Below are 20,250 nucleotides of genomic sequence, written 5' to 3'. Positions count from 1 at the left end.
GTAACTATGTACAACAGGGAGCAGAGATATTTTAAGAGCCAGATGCTGTGGAGTGCTGGTGAAACTGCCTTTTGGACTTTTAACAGGGCTGGTGCGTTCAAGAATGCACAATAACTAGGGTTGCCTACCCAAGACTTGAATGCAATCAAGCCAGCCTGAATTCCAGCATGTTCAGGGACGATACTTTAGGAGGCCCCACCCCTAGCTAAGGAACTACTGACAGTTGATACGAGTCTGGTAAGGAAGTGTCATTTTTCTTCACCTAAGTGTGGGCCCTGATAGGATGCTTATGCTCCAGTGGGCAGCCAAAAAATAAATAAATAACAGTATGTAGGCAACAATAATTGGACTCTGGATTATAAAGGAAAAAAGACAAACTTGGGAGAATATGTTAAATGGAGAAGCCTGGGAAGAGCTGGTTAAGGAGTAGATATGACCAAAATACATTGTGTGTATGGAAAATGGTGTATGTTGTTATCAGAGTAAATTAATATATTTCTAAAAGGCTTGAAATGTAACTAAACATGTGCCTCAACTCTAGCATCACAAAAAAATAAGCAGAAAATTTCTGATCTTTGTGATTATGCAGATCCACAAGCAGATTAAATCAATTCTACCTTTATATACTATGAGGATTTCACCAAATAGTCTATGTCAACAATAATACCATTTCTTTAAAGAGAATGGAATAATTCAGTATCTACACATATCTTACCTGCCCAGTTCCTTCAGTTTCTTCTGGAATTTACAGTGGATTTTCCATTGCCATTTCCCTTCTGGAGTACTAAGTTCTTCAAGGAATGTCAAAAATTTTTTCAGGCTCTCTGTTAGAGACAATGAAATTCAGATTTTAAAGTCAGTATTAAACAGTCTATGCCATGCCGACATTTTGTAAGAAGTGCTTATTCATATTTATATAGATCTATTTTCAAAGTCCCATATATTCATCATCTTACTCTGAGGGAAAAGGGAATTCCTTATAGCCTTAAAACACAAACAAAACAAATACCCAATAATGATACCACCACTGGAGTAGTCCAAGTGCCATAGCAGGTAGTGTGTGTGTGTGTGTGTGTGTGTGTGTGTGTGTGTGTGTGTGTTTACATTAGGCTGCAACACAAAATGGATAAAATGTTAAGTGTATCTCTAAACCTATAAAGACAGAATGGAGAAGAAAACGGAGGTGGCAAAAGCTCAGGAAAAGATAGAAATAAGCCAGTTAGCTGCAAATGACACAATAGGTAATACTTTATTTATTTTCGAGACAGGGTATCTCTGTGTAGCTTTGCGCCTTTCCTGGAACTCACTCTGTAGCCCAGGCTGGCCTCAAACTCACAGATCCTCCTGCTTCTGCCTCCCGAGTGATGGGACTAAAGGCGTGCGCCACCACCGCCCAGCGATAATACATTTTTTAATCCCTTAGCTTAAATTTTCCCTGAAAACTTAGGGCAACCAAAACCCACAAATAACATGCTAAAAATAACACACTCATTCTTACCAACTGTGACAACCTCTGGATTTAGAATTGATTCATCAGACACAATAAAGCCACCAGACACAAATAGCTCATTGTATGTATGATTTTTAACATCATCCAGGCTATCAACACCAGCAAAACTAACACATGGGAGCTTCTTTAAAGTCACCAAGCCAGGTACCTGTTAAATACCAAACAAAACCAGAAATAGGATGGATAAATGAACAAATAAATATATTTAAATATAGAATAGCCTAAGGATAAAGTTTAAAAAAAAATACACTATTGCTCATCATTGCCTCAGAAAAGTCACAAAATTAATATTTTAAGTATTACTTCCCAATATAAACCAATATTAACAGAATACTAAGGGAAAAGGAGTTTACATTAGGCTGGACACAAAATGGATAAAATGCTAACGTATCTCTCTAAACCTATACACAGCCAGAACTCAAAACTAGGGGTCAGGTATGGTGATATCTATCTGTCATCCTACCTGACATAAGGAGGAAGGAGGATTAGGAGGCCAGCCTGGGCTACATAGTTTGAGCCAGTCTAGGCTAGACAGGATACAGCCTAAAAGGAAAAAAAAAAAAAAAAAAAAGAAAGAAAAAAAAAAAAAACTGGGGTGGGAGGAGAGCCTTTGGTGCTGGGACAGTAATGAAAGGCTGATTTGAGGCAGCCTCCTAAGACCTGGACAACATACTGCTAAATCCAAGGTGAATGGCGATTCATGGCACAAAGTTTTATCTAGACATTCATATATAGATAACAGTATGAAAGAGATACCAGAACGCCCCTCCCCCTCTACATTCAAGAATCCAGCCCATTTATTAATTTTAACTAATCTCAATAACGGAAAATTCATAACATCCAACCCCTTCACATAAACAATTCTCACAAGCTGGCTCTTGGACAAATACTTAAGTTTTATCTTATTTTATTTTAACTAATCTCAATAATGGAAAATTCATAACATCCAACCCCTTCACATAAACAATTCTCACAAGCTGGCTCTTGGACAAATACTTAAGTTTTATCTTATTTTAAAACCAAAGTTTTGTTCTCAGAGTAAGATTTAATAATGGGGTAGTTTTAGAAAACAAATCAGTGAACTGGACTATTGTCTACCTTGTGAATGAAATCTGCAATGTCTTCATTTTGAATAATAATCAATAGTTTATCTAAGGTTGATCTTCTTTCCAAAAACTGATCTGGGTGACATTCTGTATTGCCTAATTTGGTAAGATACTCCTGTCAAAGAAAAACAACTAAGTCAATATTAACAAACATCAAACATCAACTTCCAACGTGGAAAAGGAAACATAAGCTGATAAGTTTTACCTAAGACACTATCAACTTTAACTTTAGGAGACTGGGGAGCTCATCGTATCCACTCTTACAGTTTGAAGAACGCACACTAAATCTAAATTGCTATTAGAACAATGGGTTAGTCAGATTCTTGGCCCACTTACTTTCATTACTGTAAACCCAGGGCCTGGTCCTAGCCACTCCCTTGTTTCGCCTTTCCTTTCCTTAGGCTGGCTCTTAGTGATCTGTGACAGTATTACCAGAAATACTTCCCTTCAGAGCAAGTGCATGACCATTGAAGATTATTTAATCCAAAACAACTCAAAAGTAATTCATGTGACATCTTTAGTAAGAGCAATGATATTCACATACTAATTTGGCCCTTTCTGTCAAGTTCCCATCTTCAAATACAGCACTACCTTTTCACGGGACACAAGTAGTAGTAAACCCCTGATGAGCTCCCTAGCACTTCGCTTGCTTGCTGGCCAAACCTGAAGCGAACTGCATGATCCTGAGGTGACACTCTTCATTCCAAAGACAGGAGATTAATTTTCTCTACATTAGTAGAGTTGGTCAGATAGCATAATCAAAACCCTTCTTGACAAGGACTACCACTTGTCAAGACAGCATTTTCCACAATGATTTTGCCTTCCACTGGGAAGTTTTTAGAAAGATCTCAAAGTACCCTGTAGTTTACTAATATGAAAAGGTAAATTACCTGACAGGACCATTGGTGATTGTGCTTTTTTGTTTGTTTTTGATGTTGTTGTTGTTGTTTTGTTTTTTGAGACAGGGTTTCTCTGTGTAGGTTTTGGTGCCTGTCCTGGAACTTGCTCTGTAGACCAGGCTGGCCTCGAACTCACAGAGATCCACCTGCCTCTGCCTCCCGAGTGATGGGATTAAAGTCGTGCGCCACCACTGATGGGCTGACTGTGCTCTTTTTACATTTAAAAAAAAAATATTTTATGTATATGAGTGACCTGTCTTCATGCACACCAGGAGAGGGGAATCAGATCCCATTATAAACGGCTGTGAGCCACCATGTAGCTGCTGGGAATTGAACTCAGGGTCTCTGAAAGAAGAGCCAGTGCTCTTAACCGCATCTGACCAGCCCCCTTTTTACATTTCTTAATTCAAACTTCAAAATTCTTATTATTCTGGATACTACTACATAATTGATATAGTAACAAAACAGTCTTGATTTCAGAAATATTTAGAACTTTAAATTATTAATGGCCTTTTACCCTAAGCTTTAGCAAGAAAATTTCCACTGATTAAAAGAATTAAAGTGCCCTGCCAGAAACAGTATTCATAAAGCAGTGTCTGGTGGATCTCTGAGTTTGAGGCCACCTTCCTTGGTCTACACATGAGTTCCAGGATAGCCAGGACTACACGGTAAAACCCTGCTTAAAAATAACAAATAAAACATAATATTCCAGGTTGGAGATTTAGCTCAGTGGTAGAGCGCTAATAATAATAATGTTCCAACCCAATTTTCTACAAGACTTGAAAGAGAGAATGTCTTACTCTATGTAAATAATAATGATTTATGCTATAATTCAAAGCACCACTCAGAGAATTGTATTTCCTCTCTTCAATATAGATGTCACACGGGTATTTACCAATCCATTTTTTAAAAGGGAAAATTACACTGTGTTCAACTTAACTCTCTTGCCTAGTACTATACCAATATGCAGCTATGTTGAGAGCTCTGTGTTCGAAATGTGTTTTTAGAGTTGGGAAAGTTAATTGGAGAGGACAAAGATGCAGCCAAGTCTCTTTTCACCCTCCTAAGAAAACATAAGTAAAGCACAAAAGTGCTAGGCATCCTTTTCCATTTCAATGTTCTTCATTACTTGGGATCCCACATCAAACAAGCTAACATGAGATACCTTATGAAGAAAAATAGATTATGCATTTGTTATCACTACTGAGTTTCTAAACTATTTCATGTTTTAAGTCATTTATAGTCCCTCTGTTTCCTCTAACAAGACATACAGAAACTCCAGTCACAATAAATGAATTCTACAAATGAAGCCAAACAGTTACTTCAAAACCCCCAGATCAAATACCTGAAATGGTATTCTACAGTTTTGGGAGTCTTTCAGGACCAAAAGTTTTTTAATCATTAAAAGCTGTGACAGTGGTCAGGGCATCAAAAATAGACACATGAACGTTATCATTATGCCATTTCTAAACAGATGTTTCCATCTGATTGATAAAATCCCCTGAGATGAACACTAGAATCTACATTAACTCTTTGCAGTTCTCCTTCTCATTCATTAAAAACCAAGTAAGAAAACCTTATTTAAAATCACTAAATCAAAGGCCAGCAAGATGACTCAGCAGGTAAAGGTACTTGCTATCCCCAGGGCTCATGTAGTACAGAGAGAACTGACTCTCACAAGTTGTCCTAGAACCTCCGTATGTGCACTTTAGTACCCTCCAAAAATAAAAAATAAAAAATTTAAAAACATCTAAGTTGTTTGTTTGTTTGTTTGTTTTGTTTTTTTTTTTTAAGCCAATCTTAGAATCAAGGAAATCTGCATTATGACCAGAGGCTTCTTCCTAACCCATGACAGTAGGGGGCGAGAGGTGGTTTCAAACTCAGGGTTTAACACATGCTAATTGAGCTGCAGCTCCAGGCCCTTAGTTACACAAAAAGATTCTGACTTGTACAATGTTGAGATCATAGATTCTTTGTTTAGTTCAATGCACTCCTATTTTATTCAATTATGAATTACTAAATTCAGAAACTATATCATGGCCACCTTTAAAATTCAATTTTATTTTATAGATTTCAGACCAGAGTTTATACATTGCTATGATTACCTTCTCAATAGTTACCTTTATTTCTTTGCAAAGCACACTTTCCTCTTCTTCATGAATGTAAAATTTCACAGTATTTTTCTGGACATCTTTCATTATTTTAACCAAACTATTAAATACTTCAGGTTCTAACTGGCTTATAAAATTTGAAAGAGCTGGTTGTGCAGAAATGTTTATATCACTGGGTGATTTTGTTATTTCTTTTTCCACTGGTTCCAGGGCAGGGTCACCGGGTACAGTGTGGTCAGAAGTCAACATGAACTCCTTGCGGTGGTGTGGCTGGTTCATTTCTACTTCAAGCGAAGAGGAATACTGCTCATTAGAACTGTTACCTCTCAAAGGGTCAGGACACAGCGGCTCAAAAAGGTCTTTGCTGCTGAAGTCACTTGAAGAAATGGATACAACATGCCTTCCCAGAGGAGTCAATGCTGTTGTATGAGAATGACTAGGACTTACTGGTGGCAAATTCCCACCCTTAGCTGATGCTTTAATAATAATAGTATTTAGTTTTTCGTGCAAACCATCTACAAATTCCTGTACACCAGCTTTTGAAGTCTTAGAATATATGAACTCAGAAAGGCGATTCATCTTCTCTTGTGCTGAAAAAATAGGTGTGGAAATTGTACTAACATATGAAACATTCTTTTGCTTCAGAATCTCTTCTATCTTTCTAGAAAAGAGATGGAACTCTCCTAACACTGTGTTCTCTGTAGTTTCGCTCACTGTAGGAGGCTCAGCTGCTGGCACACACTGCTCTTCCACTGTCACCACTGGACCTGTCAACAGGTCCTCCTCAGTGGTGCCCTTTACAGTGTCTGTAAATGGAGATGATGGAAACTGGTAATCAGAACTTCTTTCTCTATTTATTACCCGAGGGTCATTAGGAAAGGCCTCCGCTGGTGGTAGACACACCAGTTGTTCTCCTGGTGATTTCATTCCTATACAAGAAGAATTTATTATTATAAGAGCAATCCAAATGGGTAACATTAAAAAACTAACAAAAACTCATTTTAAAACTTATCAGTTTAGGTATATATTTGAAAATATGCATTGCAAAGTAAATTTAAAACCTCAACAAACTGTGTGAACCCTATCTGCTCTACTTATAGGCTAGGCTTTGGATTTCAGTAGACAGAGTAGCAACATTGAACAGTTTCTATGCTTTCTTTCCAAGTGTTCCAAAGGGCCTCTGCAAAAAGATTTTTAAAAAAAGTTCCTCTTTGGCATAAACAAGTCAAGTCACTTCCCTGTTTTTGCTTTCCTACCATTCTATACATCTGATGTTAACAGACTATTGTAATACTGGATTCCACGGCCAAGTAATGACAATACCACTTTAGTTTAAGAATGAAAATAAGGCAACTGGAAGGCCCATCAGAAATACTGTTGCCTTTAAGATCTTAAAAAATTAGGGGCTGTAGAAATGGCTCAAGCAGTGAAGAGCACTGGCTGCTCTTCCGAAAGTCCTGGGTTCAATTCCCAGCACCCACATAGTAGTTCCCAACTGTAACTTGAGACCCAGGGGATTTGACACCATCATACAGATAGATACACATGCAGTCAAAACCCTGAAGTACATTAAATAAATCTTTAAAAAAAAAACCTTAAATTAATTGTGTCTGTTTTCAGGCTGGCTTTCACATACAGGTTGGTTAATAGATTGCCTACAACTTAACAGACTCATTCTGTCAGGAAAGAAAGGCTCAAAAAAAGAATTGAAATATTTCATAGCTGCATTGAGTAGTACCTTTGATAATGATCTCCTAGTATTTAATTTACTTGTAAACAATTCCAAAAAGAAATAAGAAATTTTCTTTATTTCTTTTCTTTTTTTTTGGTTTTTGAGACAAGGTTTCCCTGTGTAGCTTTGCACCTTTCCTGGAACTCATTTGGTAGCCCAGGTTGGCCTCGAACTTACAGAGATCCGCCTGCCTCTGCCTCCCAAGTGCTGGGATTAAAGGTGTGCGCCACCAACGCCCTGCTCTTTTATTTCTTTATTCCTGTAATCCAAAACTATGCATTTTGGATTACAAGGACTTTGTGTAATCCAGTGCTAATAGGACTACAACCTTTGACTTGTAAGAACTGGCTGAATCTGTAAGATCACACTGTTGTTTTCCCCACAAATCTTAAATTCAAACATGACTCATTTTTTAAAACTACTTTTCAAAGCAAGCACCCTCTTTTTAAATATAAGAGGAAAATATATCTAACTTTAATTTACAGTAATATATTTTAGAGAAATAAAGCCAAAATTTTTGCCTAAAAAGTTATCACACAATTTTAAGACTTTGAAAAATTAGAAATTTCCCTTAAGTCTTAAGCCAACACCGTTCCCTAACACAGCACTACTGTAGTATAGACAATGGTGACTCTAAATCAGAAAATCCATTTATAAATTTTCAAACCTATAGTATTGCAGTGAATTTACAATGCAAGTTTGTACTCAGATGTAGCCACACATTCTTTCTACACAAAATCCCATTTTTATTTTCCACACACTCAGTTTTTCGATGTCATGATCACTACATTCAAATACTATAAAGATACTTATACAGTAAAAACAGGCACAAAGGTCAAAACAAGAAAGAAAAGCAAAACACCCAATTTGTCAACAATTAAAACTGTGTGAAATGTATAAAGTTTAAGTTCTAGAAGACTCAGGAATACTGAATATTCTATCCTTAAATTTACAACATTAAAAATGTAGTTTAAAGACACCCTGTCTCAAAAAAACAAAAAAAGAAAAAAGAAAGAAAAAAAAAAAAGAAATTGGTAACAATGGCTAACCTATTGAGAGCAAAGAAAAATAATACTTTTTTCTGTTTTTTAACCCTCATTCTCTTTTGTTTTTGTGAGACAGGGTCAGGGTGGCTTTGAACTCATAAATCTTCCTGCCTCAGCTTCCTGAGTACTAGATAAATTGAGAGCAATTATTTTGATTTAAATAGTAAGTTTTAAAAATATAGGTAGTCTTTCAACACATTTATTGTGTAACAATATAGGCATCTGTCTTTAACAGATGTTTGAAATAAGAGCTATGCTTGAGCTACCATACCACCGGGGGGAAAAACATCAGGACATGGACTTTCAACAGCCTTTAAAAAAATTTAAATGTAACTTCAATCTCAGGTAGAGTTTTTCCATATTAAAACTTCTAGGGGCAAGCCGGGATGGGGGCATACACCTTTAAATTAATCCCAGTCCTTGGTAGGCAGAGGCAGGCAAATCTCTGAGTTTGAGGCAGAGCAAGTTCCAGGACAGCATAGGCTGCACAGGAAAACCTTCTGTTTCAAAACAAAACAAAACAAAATTCTAGAGAGATGGTTAATGGATAAAAGCACTTGCTATGCAAACATTAGGACCAGAGTTCAAATCTCCATAACATGTAAAAAGCCAGGCATGGATGCACATGCCTGTAATACCGTGGGGTTCAAAGAGGTGGACCTCAGGAGCTTGATGGCAAAACAGCCTAACTGAAAGGGCAAGCTTCTATTTCAGTGAAAACCAACCCTCAAAGTAGTACGGCAAAAAACAGCAATAAAGGAAGAAACGAAAGTTCTCTTCTAGCCTCCATATACACTTAGTTACCCCTAAACACTCAAAGGTACTCCTCATCCCTATTCATACCCACACATGACAATTATAAGCCAAATAAACCTCTTTAAATTGTGAATAAACATAATTTTATTTTGCACAAATTACTCTATATGATTTTAAGATCCACACTTCTTAAAAAACAATCTTCAGCCAGGCGGTGGTGTCACAATGCCTTTAATCCCAGCACTTGGGAGGCAGAGGCAGGTGGATCTCTGTGAGTTTGAAACCAGCCTGGGCTACAGAGTGAGATCCAGGAAAGGCGCAAAGCTACACAGAGAAACCCTGTCTCGAAAGAAAAGGGGAAACAAAACAAAACAAAACAAAAAACACCCTCCATCAATAAAGGATTTAACAGAGATGTCATATCTATATAATCTATATATCTGTAATTTGTGTCTATTTATTTTATTGACCGTTGACAAAGTACCAATCATTTGACTTTTAACTGTGAAGAAAATGCATTGTTTCTCAGACAATAATGTCATTTAGATATAATTGTCATTCAATTATAAAATATGAATACAGTATCTGAAGGAAGAGGAAGAACAATATGAAGTTCAAACAAGGTAACTGTGGTTCCTAGAGAGAAGTACTGACAATACACAACACAGATGAAACCTTGACATCAAAGTTGAAAAGAAAGAGCCAAACAAACAGGCGTGAGTATATTCAATCTATGGGAACAAAATTGAAAACGCTGTAAAGAAAGTGAGATTAGTGCTACCTACTGTGAACGCAGAGATCATGGCTCAGGAAAATAAATGTACAAGAAAGCTAGGGTGCTGGGGTTGTTCTTTATCTGGACTTGAGGAGTAGTCACATAGATTATACTTATGTGAACATTACTGAGCTGTACACTAAAACGTGTGTACTTTCTTACATCATCTATTTTTAAAAATAAACCATCTAGGAGATAAAGATCTTCCTGAAGAAAATTATGAGAAGGGTTAATTTACTAAGAAAGATTTACTAAAAAAGCCATTTAACTTTCCTTCTAAATTAAGAAACCTTCAGACTTCTCCATGAATACTAAGAAAGTCACCTAACTTTCCTACTAAATTAAAATAACAAACAAAAAGACCCACAAGATTTCTTGAAGAGTCAAGTATTAAAACAAATAGAAACATTAAAAAGATCACTAGCAAACTGAGACAAGAAAATAATGTCAACAATGACGTGCAGAGAGGCTGAATATGACTGAGCTCAGTCAGACAAAGACGACTATCTTCAGTTCATCCACTGCATTTAACTAATTAGGATTTTTGTTTCTAGAAATAGTTTTTCAATCTCCTAAACTATCTGAGAAGTTAGCTTTATACTTAAAAAGGTTGGCAAAAAAAAATTTCAAGATTATGTATGAACAGAGTATGAAAAGTAAAAAAATGGTTATGGTTATCTTGTTGCATTGTAAAATAAAGATTGGTTCTTAAAGAATACCTGAAGAAAAGCATTAAGAAAACATTTTCATATTCCTAAATCACCTGATCAGATAGACAAGAACACAGATCACATTTGTAACAAGAATATCTGATACAATTAAATGTTAAAATGATAGTTTAAAAAAAAAAAAAAAGGTCTAAACTTCTCTATTTGGAGCACAAAGTAAATCCACGCCCTACCGATGAAGAACCAGAATGCAAGTATAGCCATTCTGAAGAAGGGCACATTGGGAAGAAAAGCAAAGTGAGCCTTCTCACCTGGTGTTTGTTTCTCACCATGTTTCTCATGCTGGTCTTCTGGGCTTCTTGCATTCCCTCCTGAGGAAAGCATCCATTAGATTTGTAGATTCTCTTCAGACACCAGTGATTCCTATTAGGCACCGTTCAGACAACCACAAATGCTAACAAAGGAATATTCCTTTTTTGTCTAAACACTCTTGAAAGATCATTTGGAAATGGAAAGTTCTTTCCCTTTCCATTCAGGTGATGGAAAGAGAAATACCTATATTACTTCTTTAAATGACTCAACAGCAATTATGAAGGTTTTTAAGTGAAGAAAGGTTAGAATAACCACCACCTACAAACTACTTTTCTATTTCATTTCAAAGTCTCACTATGTCACCATTTCATAAAAGAGTTCTCCTCTATCATCAGGTCTAGGGTCTCTTGCCTCCTCCAGTAAGGTACGAAGTATAGAAAAGTGCAGAAGCCCATGGAAACTCAAGTTTTAGAAATTATTCTCAGAATCCCTATTGATCTAATAGATTATAAGTCACAAGCCAGTCTACTTTTCAGCAAGTTATTCAATTTCCTTCCAAAGGCTAAATAAAGGTATAGGAATGAAAAAGATGTGCCCAGAAAACAATTCCAAACATATTTAGCTAACAAAGATGAATAAGAACTTGAATATTAAGAGCACACAGTGTGTGCATTGACAAGTAAGAATATTACAAATGACAATCTTTCAACAACTGTCAAACACCAGGGGTTCAGTAAGTTTCCATGAGGTATTTGCATTTGGTAATTTCACGCTGTGCTCCAGAATGAACCATTAGGAAATCAAATTTCCTTCACACAGATGAGCCTCAATATGATCATTTGCTAGATGACAGCTTGTTGTAGTGAAGTTTAGATTAGTAAAGTGAAAAGTAGTGGCTATCCAGAGAGCATCATTTCACTCCAACACCTACTTCTCCAAGTTCTGTTTCTATCAACAGTTTTTAATAGATAACATGCATGCTAAAACTCCACAAGGGTAATTATGTTCTAAATCCCTGTATTAACAGGCCCTTTTGAAGATACTTGCTGATGTCAATCAAGAATGGTAATAGTGATAAATAATATATTGCTAAAAATAAAGACTCATGGCAGAGCCAAGTAAGATAGGTACCTCGTAAACCAAGACAGGAATCTAGAAAGATGAAATTCTCCAACAAACTGGTCCCTAAGTAAAAGGAAGCAAACCTATGACTGAATATACTAGTTCTTACCTGTAATTGGAATCAATTTCCAGTGTATTTCTGTCTCTTCTTCATCATTTGACTTAGAGTGTTGCGTACGGAATCCATGTTCAATGGAAACAGTAGGACAGAGACTGCACTCTTCAAAGTTATTGACACTAATTAAATGTGGATCCTAAAAATAAACGACGTACATTCAACAGCTTTCCTTTTAAATTTAATGTCAAGACTACACTACTTCCTCACAGCAAATGCATAAACTTCAGTCTAAACATTACAAATAAAACCAACATGGTAAAATGATAATACTCTAGCTTTAAATCTAAAATACATTTTGCCAAGGCCAGGAATGGCAGTGCTTGCATACATAAGCAGGTTCAGGAGGCAGAAGTAGTAAGGATCAAAAGTTTGAGGCAACCATGGGTTCAGAGTGAAAGCCTGTCATGAATAAACATACACTTCCCCCAATAAATGAAATAAACAATATATATTGTCCTTAAAGGTTATCTGAGGACTGGCAAGACGGCTCTGTGGGGAAAGGCACTTGCCACCAGCTCTGATGACCTGAGGTACTCTACTTTCTTCAGAAGCCACACAATGGATAACTTTCAGAAGTTATCCTCTGACCTTCACATGTACACACACACAAAAAAAAAAAAATAGTAAAATTTAATAAAAAGATTAAATGAACACTCAGCAATAAAGAACACCAACTGCTCTTGCAGAGGACCAGGTTCAATTCCTAGCACCCCACATAGCAGCTCACAACCATCTTAACTTCAGTTCTTTCAAGAGATCCGACACCCCTACTGCTCTCAGAGGGCACCAGATGTATGTGGTGTGTATACAAATGTATACAAACAGGCAAACAAGACAATCACATGAATAAAATAAGTAAATCTTTAAAAATGCAAAATACATACCACACATGCAAAACTAGTGTTGACTTAAAGCAGTGACTGGTAAACTTTTGTATTAAATTTTATAGGCTATATATTTAACTCTTTCATTGTATTTAACAATACCAACAGGCAATACTTAAATGAATAGAAACAGAATTTTAAGGTATAAAACCAGGAAGGAGGGCTGGAGAGATGGCTCAGTGGTTAAGAGCACTAGCTACTCTTTCTAAGGACCCAGGTTCAACTCCCAGGACCCACATGGCAGCTCACAACTGTCTTTAATTCCTGTTCCAGGCGGTCCGACAACCTCATACAACCATGTAGACAAAAGATCAATGTACATAAAAAAAAATCATAAAACAAACAAACAAACAGAAAGTGGCCTATATTCAGCCCACACTCTTGTTAAATGTATTAAGAAACATTAACAATACAGGTTAATATCTCAATGCCTACCCACATAAATCTCCTACCACCATCTTCTCCCTAAAATAAATACCCCAAAATTACATAAAGAAAGACCGAAACATGCACACATGACTTTGATTCAAAGGCAGAAGAATAAATTAGCTAATAGCCCTTAAGAATATGTGCCATTGTGGTCCTCTCCTCGATTCAGCTCCTCTTAGGAAAGTAAGGACTAACTTAGAAAGTCACTGTCTACTCAACACAAGCCATACATAAATAACTGGATTCCTTAATAAGCAAACCTGAGAATCACCTCAGAGATAATCCCAAAGCCTACCCATTTATATCTGCACAATTTGAAACACTTAATTTGCAGTTCCATATTACTAAGTTCAACTGCTTCATCTGCCTCACTTTCTGTTACAGTAGAAAACAGCCACTGTTTAGAGGACTCATTTAATCATAAAAACAATATGAAATTAACTCCTGCTGTGCCAATCTAGCTAGTGTAGCTGGAGTCTTTCTGGTCCTGCCTGGCTCAGTCAGGACAAATCTCTCTCACCTGCCAGTTCCACAGCCGCTCAGACCCAACCAAGTAAATACACAAAGACTTATATTTCTTATAAACTGCATAGCTACAGCAGGCTTGTTATCTAGTTTTTATATCTTAAATTAACCCATTTCTACTAATCTATACCTTGCCACGTGGCTCATGGCTTACATCATGCTTCTCCTCATGGCGGCTGGCAGCATCTCTAAGACTCAGCCTTCCACTTCCCAGAATTCTCCTCTCTTTGTCCCACCTATTCTTCCTTCCTGGCTACTAGCCAATCAGTGTTTTATTTATTAACCAATCAGAGCAACACATTTAACATACAGAACATCCCACAGCACCTCCTTTTCTTTTTTTTCAAAAAGGAAGGTTTTAATTTTCACATAGTAAAATTACAGGTAACAAAACAATTATCAAGCAAGAACTACAGTTATAATATCTAGTCTATAATAACTAGTCTATTTGGCAAAATTAAAGATATCCTATCTTATATTTGTGAATCTAAGGTTTCATATCTAACTTATCTTTTATCATAACTGAGGAAAATTGTATCTCTATCATCTGTCCCAGGAAAAAAAGAGTAAAATGGCCTATTGGTATATCATCTACAAAATTTCTTAAGTCTTCCTAAATGTTTCTGTTCTTCTCTAAAGAAATTTAACACTACTGGTCTTCTTGTAGTCTCAGTTCAATTAAAATTTGAAGCTGACTTTGGATTTGGAGAACGGCTCTCTCCTTCTTTAAACTCAAGCATGTTGTTGTTAAAAGGAAAATGCAAACTCCCTGTATCATGCCAAAAGAGCGAGCCATCTTCTGATTTGGGACAGGAGAAAAAACAAATTCTATTACTACTAATGTCAATTCTTTGATTCTATTCTGATTCTTTAAACTTTTCTTAAAGTATGAATTTTATATCAAAATTCTTAAGATTAATATATATATTTTAAATTTTGTTAACATATTAATGGTATAGAGTACTAATTCTAGGAAAAAAGCTTCAATTAGCTGCTTATATATGTCTTTGTGTTTGAGTCTCTAATCAGTTATCTGCAGGAAATCTCAGCCAGGCCTGACATCAACTGAAGTCTCCAGGAAGAAGATGGGGCCCCACAACAATTCCACGTGAACAATAATATCACTAAGTTGACAAACATCATCTACAGATCAGCTTTGTACAACAAACTGCTCAGAGCAACTTTGAGAGGGCTAGCTAAGATGATCCAGTTTCAAAGACTACTCAAATAAGGACTTGAGATAAACCCTGAACTTTGGCATTATGCACAGACTGGATAATGAAGGATATAGTTACCTTTCCTAGAATTTAACAATTAACCCAAAATTTTTCTTTTCAGAATAAAGATACCTTCATCCATACCCAGCAGGAAGCAATTTAAAGAATACGATGCCCACATTCCAAAAGAGGTGGTGTGGGGTAGGTGGTTTTTTTGGTCTTTTAATGGGTTTTGGATCTGGGATAATTTTCATTGTTTAGGAGGGTTAGTTACAAGTTGTTGTTAAGGGTTAGGAAAAGGGCTAGGCAAAGGAGATTATATTTAAGGTGCTTTTTAAAAAAGAAAAAAGAAAAAGAAAAAGACAATTACTAGTTTTAAATACTTTATATTGGATTGGAATGTTTTATATTATATACAAATTAATATATTGAGATTGATATTGTTAGAAAATGCCATACATATATTTCTAATCTTGTTCAAGATATTGTACTTATACCGTTCAATATAATGTAATGCAATTTGCTGATCCTTGAATGTTAGTATTACCAACTATTAGGATATAAAAGAAATGAAAATTAGTAGTTAGACATTACAATTGAACTTGTAGTCAAATTAGGTATGTTTTTAAGATTGAGCAGATATATTTTAGATAGACAAGTCATCTTCAAACCCTTCAGAGATCTACAGAATGGCATTTAAAATGTTTTAATAACTTAGAAAATTTTTCTTTTTGTTATGTCTATGAGACATGTCAGCTCCTGGCAGTACCAATCTACTTCAGAGAAAATACGAGCATTGAAGAAACTGCATATGGAGTTAACTTTCATTGTGGCAAAAGTATCCTCGAGTCAACTGCTGACAAACAGGACAAAATGGACAGACAGGACACGAAAAAAAGGACTACCGATTCTTGCCAAGACAAGTGTGGTTGTGGCTTTATCAAAAGGCATCTTCTGAGGCTAAGATAATATGGCACCATCCCTGAAGTGGCCTTTGCAATCCGGAAAAAGTACCATGCCTTTTTCTTCGAAGGCAGCTGAACAGGCAGTGGACCGATGGTTTCTGACATGCAGTGGAACAGCAGCTGAAACAGCTGCTCTTGAAGAGTAACTAAGCTGACAGAGTCTAACCTCTCAATGGTAGACTAGCATTTAATAGAGGGATGTGAAGAAGAACGGGATGCCGAGATGAAGTCTCTCTCTCTCTCTCTCTCTCTCTCTCTCTCTCTCTCTCTCTCTCACACACACACACACACACACACACACACACACACACAGCCAAGAAGAATGGACAGCTGAACTAAAAAAAAAAAAAAAAAAAAAAAATCAACAATTTCCCAGAATTTAAAATCCTGAATCATGGCTGGGCATTGATGGCGCACGCCTTTAATCCCAGCACTTGGGAGGCAGAGGCAGGCGGATCTCTGTGAGTTCGAGGCCAGCCTGGGCTACAGAGTAAGTTTCAGGAAAGGCGCAAAGCTACACAGAGAAACCCTGTCTCAAAAAACAAAAACAAAAACAAAACAACAAAAAATAAAAATTAAAAAAAAAAAATAAATAAATCCTGAATCATGACATGACACTAGTGGAACTCATGTGTTTCTGGTACATGGACTACTCTCACCAAATGTGAGGTCGAACTGTTGACCTTGTGTACACCCTAGTTCACAAATGAGCCTGTCAGATACACTAAGTGTATAGGATGAAGATGATGCCTCAACACTGCAGAGAAACCTGAGGTGACTGTCCAGGCAGCTGGCTGTTTCTGTCAACTCATTTTTTTTTTTTTTTTTTTTTTGGAAGCTGCTTGCATGCACTTCCTGTTTTTATTTTTTTATTAGGTAATATTATTTCCTTCTTGGGTCTCTGAGGGAGTTGGGGACTAGTTACAGTTTTCCTTGTTAAAAATTTCAGAAAAGAAACTCACTAAAGAGGTGTATAAGTGTATAAATTTGAAAGACGTTATAAGACAGTTCTGTTATTAATATAAGTCAGGATAGAAAGTGAATCAGGTACATTTTGGACTTACCAAAATAGGACAGATAATGGAATTTGTCAAATACAAATGGACTAGACATTGTTTAGGCATTTATTGCTTGCATATATGGTATTTAGTTATTGTACTTTTGTATATATTTTTTCTTATATTAGTTATAACTTTCCTTTTTTTTTATTAAAATAGAAAAGGGGAAATATGGTGGTATTTTATTTGTACTGAAATGTGACTTTATTTGTATGTTAAAAAATAAAGTTGCCTGGGGGTCAGAGCTAATAGTAAGCCATAGCAGAAGCTGGGCAGTGGTGGCGCAGGCCTTTAATCCCAGCACTTGGGAGGCAGACCTAGGTGGATCTCTGTGTTCAAGGATACAGCCAGCATGGAGACACACGCCTTTAATCTCAATACCAACCTTAGAAGACCTGGAGGTCTGTATAGACAAGCAGTGACAAGGAGGTCATGTGGTTGGGTTTACAACCAATGAGAAGGCAGAACAGAAAGTCAATAAAAGGAAAGACACACATGAAGTAGGCCTCTTGCTGAGGGGAAGGACAGCAGCGGCAGTGAAGGGTAAGAAAGGGTTTTTAGCTCTTAGCTATTGCTCTGACCTCTTGGGCTTTTAACTCTGCAATTGGCTCTGTGTTTCTTATTTAATAAGACTGTTCATCTACAATATACCCCTAGTTTTATCATACTAGATAAACTTTAGATTATATATATATAAAGCACAAAAGCATGTAGAAAACAATTACTTCTGTATTTACCTTTTGTTAATAAGAAAAGCTTAGAATCACCCTCTAGGACCAACTTTTACTTCCTGAAGTATGCCTACACTCTTTGACATACATAAAAGCAAACAGATAACCAGAAAGCCACATTTACATCTTTCAAATGTAGTTTATAGTCAATGCCTACCTCACTGGTAGAAAGAAGAGTAGGGTACTGTACAGATGCTGCATCAACTTCTAGCAGTGGGCTCTGAGCACCCTTAAAATGGACGTTTTCAATTTTTGTACAAGTATGCTGCTCACAGTCTTTCTTATCTAAAGCAGGATTTAACTCATATTCACACTTCTGCCTTAGCTCTTCACAGGTACCACTGCTACTCAATCCTAAAGCCTTGTTGACTGTATCTGTCAGGAATGCATCTGAGTGTCGTGCATTTGCTAGTGCTTCCGATAACCAATTATAAAGCTTGTGGACGTCTCCAGTGTTACATGACTCTTCCTGCTGTAGTCTCAAGTTAGGATCATGTCCAAGTAAGCCAATAGATTGTGGAGACTCTGAGGAAAAGAAAGAAAAACCATCTCTTGTATTTTAAAAGCCAGTATACTTATTTATATGACAGAATGAAAAAACTTAATATATTTTAAAAATAAAACTTAGAAGTCATTTGTAAGGCAATTATGGGTAGGAACTAAAATATTTTAGGCTTAGATTTTACAAATTTGTGTCCTCTAGTGTATAACGGTTTCAGAAAACTTGAAGAGCACATGAAAGACCAAGAAACATGGCCACACCCTGGTTAGTCTGAAAACAAAGCCTTGAAAAGTCAAATACTGAAGATGAAACTGATTTTAAGTTAATAAAACAACACAGAGAGGATACTGAAATGAACTGAGGAAATTTAAAACCTGGAAGGACACAAAAGAGATAAGACATACACACTGAAAATAAAGAGATACCTAAGTCAAGTGAAGAAAAAGCCTAGAAAGTTGTAACAGACAATAGCACCATCAAATAGAACTTTCTGCAATGACTGAAATATTCCTATCAGTATGCTCTAATACCGTTGTATGGCTGGTGAAATGTAGTTTTATTTCATTTTAACTAATTTAAACTTAAAGAGCTATGTGTAATGACTACCACAATGGATAATTCAAGAATAAAAGTAAAGATTCCAGTTCTGGTGGCACACGCCTTACCAGACACTTGGGAAGCCAAGACAAGTAGAGACAGCAAAAGGTTAGCCTTGTCTGTGGAATGAGCTAAAAGCCAATCTGAGCAACTTAGTGAAACCTTGTTTCAAAAAGTAATGAGAGTTGGAAATGTAGTTTGATGGGTATGTGCTTATCTACCATGAACAAGGCTTATGGTTCATTCAGAACATAAAAGTATATATTATAGCAAGGACATTTATCTGTCCAACCTAGTCAAAAACAAAACATTTGAAAAGAAGACAAGGTTTCTGAGGACAAAACAAAAGCCCAAAACCTCACATTTCATGTTTCTGAACTAGCCAGTATAAAAAGGTTAAAACACTGAGTATTTAATTTACTTACAATACTTAAACACACTATGTAATACTCTCCCATTTCTATCAACTGAAAAGGATACAACAAAGGAACACAACAGTAATTGTATAAATCTAAGAAATTTCATTTTAAAGCTCAGAAGGGTCCATTCATTAAGCAACAGCTGAAAACAATCCAACAAATAGCTCTCATTGTGAAAACAAAATATAGTATAAGAGCTAAGTTCAAGCTAAGCTTAAATGTATTGAGTATACTTTATATTAGCCTAAACTGAACAATTAAGAAATGTGACACAGCAGGGCAAGTATTTTTATATAGGATCAAACAGTAAATATTTCAAACACCATGGGCCATACAGAGTCTTTACTGCAATTCTGCCATCTCAGTGTGAAAGCAGCTATATACACATAAATTAATGGCCATAATTATATTCTTTTGTGTGTTTGGGGTTTAGGGTGGCTCGAGACAGGGTTTCTCTGTGTAGTTTTGGTGCCTGTCCTGAATCTCGCTCTGTATACCAGTCTGGCCTGGAACTCGCGGAGATCTGCCTGCCCCTGTTTCTTAAGTGCCGGGATTAAAGATTCCTGCCACCTATGCCCGGCATCGTGGTTGTATTCTAGTACATGTATTCAAAAACAGGAGTAAACTCTTGCACTCCTTCACTGCGGGAGGGATCTGTGGTCATCACAAATGACATAGTAACTATCTGAACCAGATGTTCATGACCAACCAAATACTTCAAAGGAAACAATGATTATTCAGTCTCTCACCCTGGAAAGTCAATAGTGG

General features: G+C 36.5%; 2 protein-coding genes across 9 annotated transcripts in view; one reads left to right on the top strand and one right to left on the bottom strand.

Annotated features, from left to right (window-relative positions):
• Ccdc66 (coiled-coil domain containing 66) overlaps window positions 1-7,457 on the top strand; it is a 38,159-nt gene extending 30,702 nt beyond the window's left edge. For all 5 annotated transcript variants that reach the window (XR_004945888.1, XR_004945886.1, XR_004945885.1 and 2 more), the window contains one exon: window positions 5,837-7,457. The gene's annotated coding sequence lies outside the window, so the exon portion shown is untranslated. The remainder of the gene's footprint in view (window positions 1-5,836) is intronic.
• The window catches only part of Tasor (transcription activation suppressor), a 56,437-nt gene that overhangs the window by 5,809 nt on the left and 30,378 nt on the right, over window positions 1-20,250 (bottom strand). For 3 of the 4 annotated variants that reach the window (XM_036198754.1, XM_036198751.1, XM_036198753.1), the window contains exons 15-21: window positions 18,122-18,489; window positions 12,147-12,291; window positions 10,915-10,974; window positions 5,636-6,555; window positions 2,609-2,731; window positions 1,499-1,658; window positions 716-824 (exon numbers count right to left, since the gene is read on the bottom strand). In XM_036198754.1, coding sequence (XP_036054647.1) covers window positions 716-824; window positions 1,499-1,658; window positions 2,609-2,731; window positions 5,636-6,555; window positions 10,915-10,974; window positions 12,147-12,291; window positions 18,122-18,489 — 1,885 coding nt within the window. The remainder of the gene's footprint in view (window positions 1-715; window positions 825-1,498; window positions 1,659-2,608; window positions 2,732-5,635; window positions 6,556-10,914; window positions 10,975-12,146; window positions 12,292-18,121; window positions 18,490-20,250) is intronic. The other variant, XM_036198752.1, reaches the window with a different exon arrangement.

This window comes from Onychomys torridus, chromosome 9 (assembly GCF_903995425.1).
Source record: "Onychomys torridus chromosome 9, mOncTor1.1, whole genome shotgun sequence".
NCBI classification, from domain to species: domain Eukaryota; kingdom Metazoa; phylum Chordata; class Mammalia; order Rodentia; family Cricetidae; genus Onychomys; species Onychomys torridus.
The sequence above is the reverse complement of the archived record's forward strand: the minus strand, read 5'-3'. Positions and strand labels throughout refer to the sequence as shown.